Here is an 11760-nt window from a genome sequence, read left to right on the forward strand (position 1 = left end):
TGGGCAGGAAAATGTTACAATTTACAGTGCAGCTTCCTGTTTTTCCTAAGTAACAAACACCGTCCTGGTCACCACAGTCAGGGCTTCCTCTTTCAAGGATCAGAACACACCGGGCTCGAGAAACTAAACTTCCCCAGCCTACACAATGAAAAAAAAAAAAAGTCGGACAATGGGCGCGTCAGAGGAGGCACTCACCAGTTATTAAAAAGATTTCGGGCAAAAAACAAATCGTGGCACTGTAACAGAACCATGATTTGTATAAATTGGGAGCAGTAGAGCGCCTTTCACAGCCCGCTAAACCCGCTCAACACTAATCAGGAGATAGTCGGGAAGAGAGCGTGGCGGCCATGCCATTCAATCCCGGGCTGTATTCCCATTCCAATCACGGAAAGTCAAGAGTCATTTTTAGCGACAGGTACTCTCAGAGGTTCATCCCCTGCGTAGTTTTTAGAGCATTACTAGCCAATACTGGTTTTGTTAGGCCAGGTGTTATATCACAAACTCCATTGTTTTTTCTTTTCTCTTGTTAAAATTGACACTATGACAAAAACCCAACATTTGGTGCCTGTCAGGTGATGGATCTAGTGCTGATTTCTTCCCCCATTTTTCTATTCCTATAATTACAGTTCCCACAGCTTGTCACCTACACACCCATTATAGCAAGTTATGCAGTACTATGGCGGTGGCAGATCATCCTACAACAGTATGAAAAACTGGTTTGATAATTCTTCCTAAAAGCTGCACATCGACATACTATCCGGACATATTGTATTCTTTGGCTCCCTGCCAACTATGGGCAGCCCATGGATGCCACTCTCTGAGTTGTCAATACCCTATGTGTCCATGGTTGTGCTGACCATAAAACCAATATGGTCATGTTCACAAGACCTAATGACAGCAAGGGTGGCAAACTCAAATACACAGTGGGCCAAAATTAAAAAAGTTGGACAAAGTCACGGGACAACCATGATCATTATTGAAGCGCGAATGCAGCGGTCCTGGCACTGTCAGAGCAGCGTGCGGTGTTCCTGGCACTGTCAGTGATGTGAGTCTCCCAGCCCCGTGCAATATGATACATGACATGATAAATTGCTATGATATGAATAAACCCAAACCCATGAAGTAGCCAACCCAACCAAAATTGCCCCACATATTAGCCAGCCCTCTCAATAATGCCCAAATAGTAGCCAACCCGCCCAAGTGTCCCATATAGTAGCCAGCCCTCCCTGTAGTCTCATATAGTAGCCAGCTCTCCCTATAGTCTCATATGGTAGCCAGACCTTCCTTGTAGACTCTTAAAATAGCCAGTCCTCCCTCAGTCTCTTATATAGTAGCCAGTTCTCCCTCATAGTCTCTTATATAGTAGCCAACCCTCCCCCATAGTCTCTTATATAGTAGTCATGGCTGCCCAGATGTAATCCAAATTCTGGATTGCCTGGCGGGTCAAAAATAATGGCACCATGGGCCTAATTTGGCCCGTGGGCCAGAGTTTGACATGACTGCTGTACAGCATAGTAAGGATTCTAATAAAAGCAATGCTAAATGAAACGAGTGAAAGTACAGTAAGTTTGGGAAACCACAAGTACTCAGCATTTGACTCCCGGTGGCTGAGCACTTGGGGTTTCACGAATCCAAACGTACTGTAGTTTTGCTCATCTAGATGCTAGTCCTGAAGCATCTGAGTCATTTTAAAGTGGCTACAAAAACATGACCACTTTTCCCCCCTCTCGTCTCCAGATTTGGGGGAGGGGGGGTTCAAACTTAGTTCCATTGAAGTAAATGGAGCTTAATTGAAAGCCACATCTGAACTGGAGACAAGAGGGGGGAAAGTGGCCATGTTTTTGTAACGCTGGATAACCCCTTTAATTCTCCCAGATGTCATGTACAGTATGGGCTCAGGCTTCACAGTTCTGTACAACCTGGAACTTGCATTGAACATACAGCCATGTCTCTATTGGAATGTCACCCCTCCCCTCCCTTACCTGCCCGAAGCACAATATATATTTATATAGAGAGATTCAGACAAACATTTTAAATGGCATTTACATCAGACAAGAAATCAATCACATGCTATTTTCTACTGGAGCAAGTATCTACAAGTAGAACGGATAGATTTTTTTGGGGTGGCTAGACCTGTTTCTCAGAAAAGAAGCGTCGACCTCCTCAGTGTGAAAACTGCAAGATATCAGGATTCTTCCTTTTAAATAAATTAACATAACTTTACTTTCATATAAGTTGTACTTTAGGGTCTACTTGTCCTTTAAGAGACGGAGCTTCAGAATAAAATATTTAAGTGCAGCAAGCCTTCAAGCACCATGACGTGGCTTCCAATAGCGTGTTACACCTAAGTAGGGAAATTCCATGAAGTCAGAGCTGCATAAACATAGAACGATATGAGGTTGCGGTGAGCCAGGAATACAGAAATGTAGACAGTAAATAAACTGTGGGAACTGATAGGGGGCAGGAAGGGCGAATCCAGGGAGTCGTGCACCTTGGAATCTACTACAAGCACTTGCGTCAATGCTTCAAGAACACGGCAGAGCAGGCTCCTCTGCGTTTGTATAGTGCTGAAAGTGGTCTGCGGCCTACAACGTTAATATTTTCTAATCCCTCCCAATGAGGTATAAGATGGCAACATGACATTACAAGTGGAACATACCAGTGCGAAACAATCAAACTCTATCAATTCTCCTTAAAACAGACTTTGTATTCACTTATTCAGAGTCCGGAATGGAAAGTACAAACGGCAGCTGTATAAATATTCATGGTGACTCCACTTTCCAGACCCAATCACCTAGGGTCAATGGCGAGCTTTATGGTTCAACTGGTGATTATTTCTTAATTGAATACAAAATGATAAATTAACCCCCTGAGCGACCTATGACTGGGTGCACATCATAGGCAGCTGTGTGTTCCAGTTCCATGACGTATGTTTTTATAGTGAAGATCTCACGGGTGCCGTCAGTGCACCCACAAGATTAGCGGCAAGAGCCCAGCTGTGTTATAACTTTAACCTCTTAGATGCCATGGTAAATATTGACCACAGCATCTAAGTGGACAGAGAAAAAAGGGGCACCTGCTGTCATGTTTCCTCGACAACCTAAAGTTCCGGCATCAGCTGCGTCTGCACGCCAACGCTTTATAGTGACTCTGCACCCACAATCTGACCCCCCCCCCCCCCCCCCGAACCGCTTGCACCCTCGGGTAGCTGATTTTAATCCAAGATCTTTCCTGGGGTCTGTTCGGCAGGGGATGCAGTTATTGTCCTAAGAAACAGCTTGTAAACTTGCAGCCCTGTGTCAAATTGATGTGGCCTAAAGGGTCTATGCCCTAGGCCAGAACCGCCTCTGAACCCATTTCTCCTATTTGTCTCCTGTCTGAACACTGCATGAGTTGGAATGTTAAGGCACCTGTGCAGTGTTCAGAGAGGTGATGAATAGGAGAAATCCTGCCTTGAGCATTCCTTATGGTGAAGAGGGCGGGAGGAGGGATGGAGGGACGGTGCAGGCCTAGGGAACAGACACTCTAGGCCACACCAATGTGACACGGGGCTGCAAGTTTAAAAAGCTTTTTTTAGCACAATAACTTCATCACCTGCCGAACGGACCCTGGGACATATCTTGGATTAAAAGCGGCTATTGGAAGGTACAAGCAGTTTGTGGGGGGGCGAGGCGGGGGGGGGCAGATTGTGGGTACAGAGTCACTTTAAAGGCTCCACTTGTGATGGGTACGCTTTAACTCTCTACATGCCACAATCAATAGTGATCATGGTCTCTTAGGAGTTTTGACAGACGCCCATCCTGTCCAGGTTCTGATCCGCTTCGTGTGGCTCCTATATTAGATCTGTACTAGCAGAGTGCCAATAAAATAGTAGACCGCAATATAGTAGTATTAGAGTGTACAGTCCAAGTGATCAAACTACTCCTAGTACAAGTCCCCTAGGGGGATTCAAATAGTGCAAGTAAATAAATAATAGTAATAAATAAAAAAAATAAAAAAAAGTTTAAAACTAAAAATTTACATTTTTATATTTTATACTAAAATGGCAGACTAAAAGGACCAAGTGGTCTTTTTCTACCAACAAGCTTCTATGTTTTTATGTAAGTCACATAGTAGGATTTGCCCACCACCTAGTAGATAGCTGTATTTTTTATTATATTCTTACCTCTTCCTGATGAACCATGAACTAGTGAAACACGTTGGAAGCAGAAGCAATTATAAAACGACGCCTCGGTAAATTATTCTTGAGCTACTACTTATGAGACTAGTATTTATCATAGCCTCAGAGTGCAGCAACTTAAAGTGTTTGCCGTCGGGGAAAAAGGTAAAAGGTACTTTTTGTTTATGATTAGAGATGAGCTAACCGGGTTCAGGTTCGAGCCGATCCGAACCCGAACGTTCGGCATTTGATTAGCTGGGGCTGCCGAACTTGGATAAAGCTCTAAGGTTGTCTGGAAAACATGGATACAGCCAATGACTATATCCATGATTTCCACATAGCCTTAGGGCTTTATACAACTTCAGCAGCCACCGCTAATCAAATGCCGAAAGTTCGGGTTCGGATGGACTCGAGCATGCTGGAGGTTCGCTCATCTCTACTTATGATCAATGACTCCTGACCCAATATTCATGTGACTCCCTAGAGCTTAGGTGTATCTTTTTATCAGTATCCTGAGCTGCAAATATAGATGACAATCAGATACATTGTGAACATGTTTTTTTTTTCTTTTTTGTGGAAAGCATGTCTACAATGGATCCTATCAGTTAAGGAAGGGGGGGGGGGGGGTCTGGGAAAAAAAAAAAAAAAAAAACACATGTGTGCATGAGACCTAATTCAGATTAATATGTCTGGGCCACTGTGTAAGCTTATGGAGCAAAGTTTTTACAATGAGAGTTTAGGGCACCATGACATTGGGCAATTATTGGCTGAACAGGCCAATGTCGCCTTGTGTAATAGGATAGTGATTATCCAACAAACAAACACTGCTTTATTGGCTGGTCGGTCCATTATGGAGCCAAATAAATAAGCAGACTGATCGATCATTGTGAAGTCTGTAAAGGAACGCTGATCATCCAGATTGGCGCTCATTCACATCCCAATAGTGTCCTGACAGGGAGCAGATGTCCATTCTCCTCCAGGCATTGAGTCTCCCAGAGACCTGATAGATTTATTACCAGCAGTACCACGAGGACCTAGTGACCCGCAGAGACAATGAGCAGGAGCCTGAGGGCCGGTGATGTAAAATCCAGCTGTCCTGGGTCATATACTTTATTATTTTCCCTGCACCCCTACGCTGAACGCAGCCTCCGCCACTTCAGAGACATGCTCGTTTCTGGAGTAACAGCCCGCTCAGCCAATCACTGGCCAGAGCAATGTATCGACTGGCTGAGCGGGCTGTCACTCCCAGTGGAGGAGGCTGTGGTCGGCGTGGGACCCGGAGATAACTGCAGAAGATACTGCTCTGTCCCGACAAACAGCCCATGTAAAATTGCCAATGACCAGCCAACGAATGAGAGAACGTTTTTTTTTGGCTGGTCGCATCTTTTTGTTTGGCCAATAAAATGATTGTTATCGGCTACATGTCATCCTGTGTGCACATAATGATGAGACTAAATGGCCGCATCAACAGTCAAACAATAATTTGTCCAGACCAGCCGTGCAATAAATCAAGTTGTCTAAAAGACTCTAAAAACAACAAGAGCCAATCACAGGGATCGACACTGGTTATCTACAACCTGTTATATAAAAGGGCCCTTAGCACTGCAGACCCCCAGTCATCTGATGCTGATGAACTATGCCAAGGACAGGTCCTCAATAATAACGTCCAGGTAAACCCATTAAGAATAAAGAAAAAAAAAAAACCATGTGCAAACATGAAAAAAATTCTGTAAAACAATTAAAAAGAAAAAAAAACAAACAAAAAAAAAAAAAATAAAACACCATGACAGGCATCTGTAAAGGACTCAGCATGTGCAACAATACTGGAAACACATGACTGCAGGACAATACAGCTGGAAGAACACATGAACCAGTCAATAAAATAAATAATCTCAGATCTCCTCACATTGTACTGCACGTGTTTCGGCATCTGATCCAGCTGCTATAGGGTTAAGTCTTGCTTCACTCACATTGTCTGCGCGAGAGGTGGAGGGGACTGGAGGGGAATAACGTGAAGACTTGACCTAATTCCCAAAGGCTGCAGTATCAACAGTTTAATGTGACAACGCACAGTCCGGCCCCACCTAACTCCTCCAGTCTGGCCGACATCAGCCACCCGAAACGACACGACTGCTCACAGTAATAACACAGCACCGGCGGGCCTGGGATCACGACACCCGCTAGATGCCTGAGCCAAACTGGAGAGGGTCTGAAGATGGGCAGAAGGGCTTATTCAGGTCATCTTAGTAACATGCCATACTTTTATTTTTTTATTTTTTAAAGGAGAGAATACCCCTGAATTTAGATCGTTGGATTTTGGAAAAACATTTTGCCTTACAGAAATCTTGGCAAAATATAATATGCAGTCTAAAAAAAAAAAAAATACACTATCGTCTCAAAAAGTCCATGTATAAAGTAAGTATAAAACTAGGGCTATGCTAGGTCACGAGCAGAGGTGATTGTAACTCTAAAGTGCTCGTGTCTGATCATTCAGAATTTTATTACCGGTGAATGAAGAAGTTGGATGCAGCCCTAAGGAGTCCTGGAAAATATGGATACAGCCATAGGACATAGTCTGTATTAGGGATGGTCCGAACCTGCCGAGGTTCGGGTTCGTATGAACCCGAACACTCGGCATCAGATTCCTGCTGTCTGCCCGCTCCGTGGAGAGGGCGGATACAGCTGGAGGAACGCCTGGACAACTGGGATACAGCCTATGGCTATATCCCAGTTTTCCAGGCGGTCCTCCCGCATCCGCCCGCTGCACGGAGCGGGCAGACAGCGGGAATCATTACCGAGGGTTCGAGTTTGTACGCACCGGAACCAAACTCTGTTCGGACCATCCCTAGTCTGTATCCATGTTTTCCAGGACTCATTAGGGCTGCATCCAACTTCTTCAGCCACCAGTAATTAATTCAGGGGTGTAACTACCACCATAGCACCTGCTACGGGGCCTGCCACATCAGGGGGCCCATCCATGCAATACATGAGGCCTCTGAGCCATCATCATACTACCCAGGGAGATGCCTACTATGGGGGATAATATGTACTGAGGTGTAGGATACTAGGGGAGATGCCCATTTTAGGGGACACTATCTATGGGGGGGTACCAGGGGAGACACTAGGGAAGATGTCTACCATGGGTGGGCACTATCTACTGGGGGAATACCAGAGGAGATGCCTGACATATGCTATCTACAGGAGGAAGGTTAGGGGGCATTACCTACAGTGGGATGGGGAGGGGGCCCCAATCAAAGGTTTGCTAGAAGGCCCAGCCCTTTCTAGTTACGCCCGTGAATGAAATGCTGAACAGTCGGCACAAGCATGCTCGAGTTACGCTCATCTGTCATGGCCGTTATTCCTCAGTCACTCACTATGAGACTGCCAATTGCTGTACGCCGCCATGAGTCAACAACCTCACAAGTAAGCAAGAGACCTCTGTCCTGGTGACTATTGGGGGTCCCAGCAGTCAGATCCCCCTACAATCAGATACTTATTAAAGGGGTTATCCAGTGCTACAAAAACATGGCCACTTTCCCCCTACTGTTGTCTCCAGTTTGGGTGGGGTTTTGAAACTCCGTTCCATTGAAGTAAATGGAGCTGAATTGCAAATTGCACCTGAACTGGAGACAACAGTAGGGGGAAAAGTGGCCATGTTTTTGTAGCACTGGATAACCCCTTTAACTATCCTCTGTATAGGTGATAGACTTTAATATTGGGATAACTAAGTTTTTGGGGTCAAATCCAGGAATGGATTCTCCCAATTTCCTTCACTTCTGGCTTTGGCTCTGAATCCTGCATGTGTAATTCCAAGCAGATTCCCTACAATCTGGAGAAACACGTCGAGTCTGTCGATAATGACCAATAAATAAAGTCCACGAACAGATCTCGTGTAAACTCCCTAATATTGTCGGTGCTACTTTTTTCTTTTTCTTTTTTTACACGGGCTATTAAGCCGCATTTCTACACTACGAAATGGAAAATCTGTATACAGTAACACAACCTCTGTATATCAGTGCATTCCTAGATAGGAATCTAGGGGAAAGTTGTGAACATCCCAATTGGAGATGCAGTGGTGGCCATGATGGTTGTTAATAGGAACATAGAAAAAGCAGAATAAACATATTGCTAAACAGAAGCTGCAGAGAAGGGGATTTCCCATTGCAGATCAGTTCTTACAGTCTGTCCGTACATACTAAAATCACTGTTAGCAGGAACCACTGACCAGCTGGACCTCCTGACTCCCTCATATATGGTGGTGGGGAAGTAAAGGATCAGGCAGTTGGGTTTCAACAAGCCTGATCCTTATTTGTCAGGGTAGACATGTTGCCAGCAGAGAAGACTAGCAGCACCTTACTGCCCTCTCCCCACGGCAAGTATTCCAACTATCCCTTTGGTCCCCCCACCCCACATTACTGGACCAAGCATTTATCCAACTGCTCGATCCTTATAGCCATCAGTGGAAGAGTTGGGACACACACACACACACACACACACACACACACGATGGTTTAGATCACAGGTGTCAAACTCAGGCCCTCCAGCTGGTCCAAAACTACAATTCCCATCATGCCTGGACAGCCAAAGCTAAAGCATGATGGGAATTGTAGTTTCGGAACAGCTGGAGGGCCTGAGTTTTGCTGCATTTACATGAAGCGATAATTCGGCCAATCGATCGTTTAACGATTTTGAAGCAACGATTTGGTTTTTATAACGATCGGCGTTTAGACTAATAAAACGGTAGAAAATTCGTAAGAAAAATCGTTATTGCGATCGTTTAAGCCTATCTCACACATAGGGTGAGTCTTTGAAAGCCTGTTTACACGAAGCGATCGGCAAATTTTTAGCAAACGATCGTTGCTTCATCGTTCGCTGTGTTTACACGGAACGATTATCGCTCAAATGCGATCGTTATTGCAGAAATTCCGTGTAAACGCAGCATTTGACACGTGTGGTTTAGAGGACATTCATTCAATGTGTGCAACCACCTTTAGGGTGCGTTCACACTTACCGGATCCGCAGCGTATTTTCTGCTGCGGATCCGCAGCAGATTTAATTAACATAACTGAACACAGCATCAAATCTGCACCATCAAATCTGCTGCAGATCCTGTAGGTGTGAACGCACCCTCAGGGTACAAACACACACAGCGTATACGCAGCAGATTTGATGCTGTGTTCAGTTATTTAGATCAAATCTGCTGCGTATTTGCTGCGTATCGCAGCAGTAAATACGCAGAGTATATGCAGTGTGAGTTTGTACCCTCAAGAGGTTATGCAGAATTTGGAGAACCATAGCGGCTCTCTTGTCTGCAGTTTCCTTGTTTCGCTGCAGCTACAGGTGCTAAATAGAGACAAGCTGCAATACCACACACAATCTCTGGACAACGGTGGCGCCATTTTTAAGAAAGTAGCTGTTTGTCTAAATCTGGAGAACCCCTTTAAAAGTAGTACTCTATAGCACCATTGCTAATATACATTTGAAAAATAGTAATTTTATTACAGGTTTTATTCCTGAATTATCAACTCTTTTCAACTAAATCATACAGAGTCCTCCCTGTGGGTCGGAGGTCAATCTCCTGTTTTCCTATAAGCCTCACATTGAGTGTGCTGTAGGACAGCATATGGCGACAGGATTTCAGACTTTCCCCGAAGATGCCGTATAATGATTTGACCCACACGCTGACTCTTTGAATCATACAGTATCCTCCCCTATGGATAGCAGATCAATCTCAGTTTATATGCATTTCTATGAAATCCCCACACTGAGTGTGTTATAGAGTAATAAGATACCAGATCAGCCAGAAGATGCCGGATGATTCAGAGAATTAGAGCGCAAGTCACGTCATACAGTGGAGGCCAGGATATGATGATTCAAGAACAACTGATAGGCCTGGGTTCATATTTACATTGCTTTTTCCATTCATTTAATCCATCATTAAAGCAAAAGAATGACACAGGTGGAGTCGGGGGGCTCAAGAGACCCTACAGGGCCCTTTTCTGACAGTATTTTTTACAAAATCAGTCATGGAGCCTGCGACGCAGATGTGAACGTAGCCGAAGAAACATAACTGATATACATTAGACACGGGGCAGAGGATTAAACATTTTCTGATGGTTGCGCCGAGCCGACACAATTACGTCAATCAGGCCGCAGGCACCTCCAATAAAAACCAGCCATTCCTCCTTGTTTTACAAGAACCCTCCAGTAACTTTCTCAGAACTAGAGCAGGGATGGGGAACCTTCAGCCCTCCAGCTGTTGCAAAACTACAATTCCCATCATGCCTGGACAGCCGAAGCTTTAGCTTCGGCTGTCCAGGCATGATGGGAATTGTAGTTTTGCAACAGCTGGAGGGCCGAAGGTTCCCCATCCCTGAACTAGAGAGTCGCTGGTGGTCATCAGAGCAGAGGGCGCACATGGCAGACCATGCCATCACTGCCTGTCAGGCATTCCCGGTATGGATTACTCATGTGCTCCTCCAAGGGGCCCTCTGCTCCAGAGCACATGGGAAGAAATAAGGATAAGAAATCTGATCTGTACAGTATGGAGGAGCCCAGGCCACATGACTCCAATATAGATAGGAAGGCTTTCTGCTATCTCCTGTCCATGCCTATAAAGGGTTAACCAGACTAGAGAGGGTTAACCAGATCCGGATGCAGCATGTTGCACACGTTAGGAGCAGATCTCCACGTTCTATCCTTGTTTGTTTATTTATTTATTTTTTTTGTTACAAAATAAGTTCCAGAGCGACCGTTGGTGAATCTCTAGTCTCCCAACGGTCGGAGGGGATCGGTGACGTCACAGGCGATGGAAACAATTCATTAAATAGGACTTGATGGCATATAAGGATTGCGCAATGATACAGTGATGTGTAGTCATCGCCGGGCTCGCCCCTCTGCCCATGGGTGGCGCCCTCGCTCCCCTTTGTTGCCGGCTGCCATGTGGCTGTCAGGAGCCATTGTTATGCTGCCATCATGACAGCACCAGCTGCTGCCTCCATGCTCCCCGTGCTGTCACCCCCCGCCCTGTCACCCGCTCACACTCACCTTGCCGCTGGCGGTTCCCCCGCTGACTCCGATCAGGAAGGGCTGTCCGTCCGGCGTGTGCTCCGGCAGAGCCTGCTCGCTGTCCCCGGCCATGCTTCCCCGAGTGATCCCTCCCTCCAGTGTGTGTGTGAGTCACGTCTGTCCGCTAGGAGTGAGTGTGTCTGCTCCTCCTCCTCCTCTTCGTGGTGATGCCCTCATCTCTTATTTGAGTAGTCGGTGGGGGTTGGATCTAGAGACCTTGTCACAGTGCACCCCCCACCCAGACACCGACTAGTCGGCACAATGCCAGGCGGCTGCTGCTGGAGGGGTGGGGAGAGGGGTGTCACTGAGGGTCACAATGGCTTTCATCCTCCTCCTCTTCCTGGAGATATGCAGCTGCCAGGATAAAGGAGCCTCAGGGGGTCTGTCTGGGGACTGTGATGGTGGCCAGAGTGGCAACTTATTCCAGTAATTTATAGAGGAATTCATCTCATTGTTAGTAATTGATCGAAAACTAGACGGTTTATCGTTAACCTGAAATCGTTCACCATATTATGCTGTGTTTACACGGAACG

The 11760-nt window shown here is 45.7% G+C and overlaps 1 protein-coding gene across 1 annotated transcript in view; it reads right to left on the reverse strand.

Annotated features, from left to right (window-relative positions):
- UCK2 (uridine-cytidine kinase 2) overlaps positions 1–11403 on the reverse strand; it is a 28421-nt gene extending 17018 nt beyond the window's left edge. Inside the window, exon 1 of the mRNA XM_069967421.1 lies at positions 11207–11403. Coding sequence (XP_069823522.1) covers positions 11207–11299 — 93 coding nt within the window. The 5' untranslated portion in view covers positions 11300–11403. The remainder of the gene's footprint in view (positions 1–11206) is intronic.
- Positions 11404–11760: the final 357 nt, after the last annotated feature.

The sequence above is a fragment of the Dendropsophus ebraccatus genome, chromosome 4 (assembly GCF_027789765.1).
Source record: "Dendropsophus ebraccatus isolate aDenEbr1 chromosome 4, aDenEbr1.pat, whole genome shotgun sequence".
Classification (NCBI taxonomy): domain Eukaryota; kingdom Metazoa; phylum Chordata; class Amphibia; order Anura; family Hylidae; genus Dendropsophus; species Dendropsophus ebraccatus.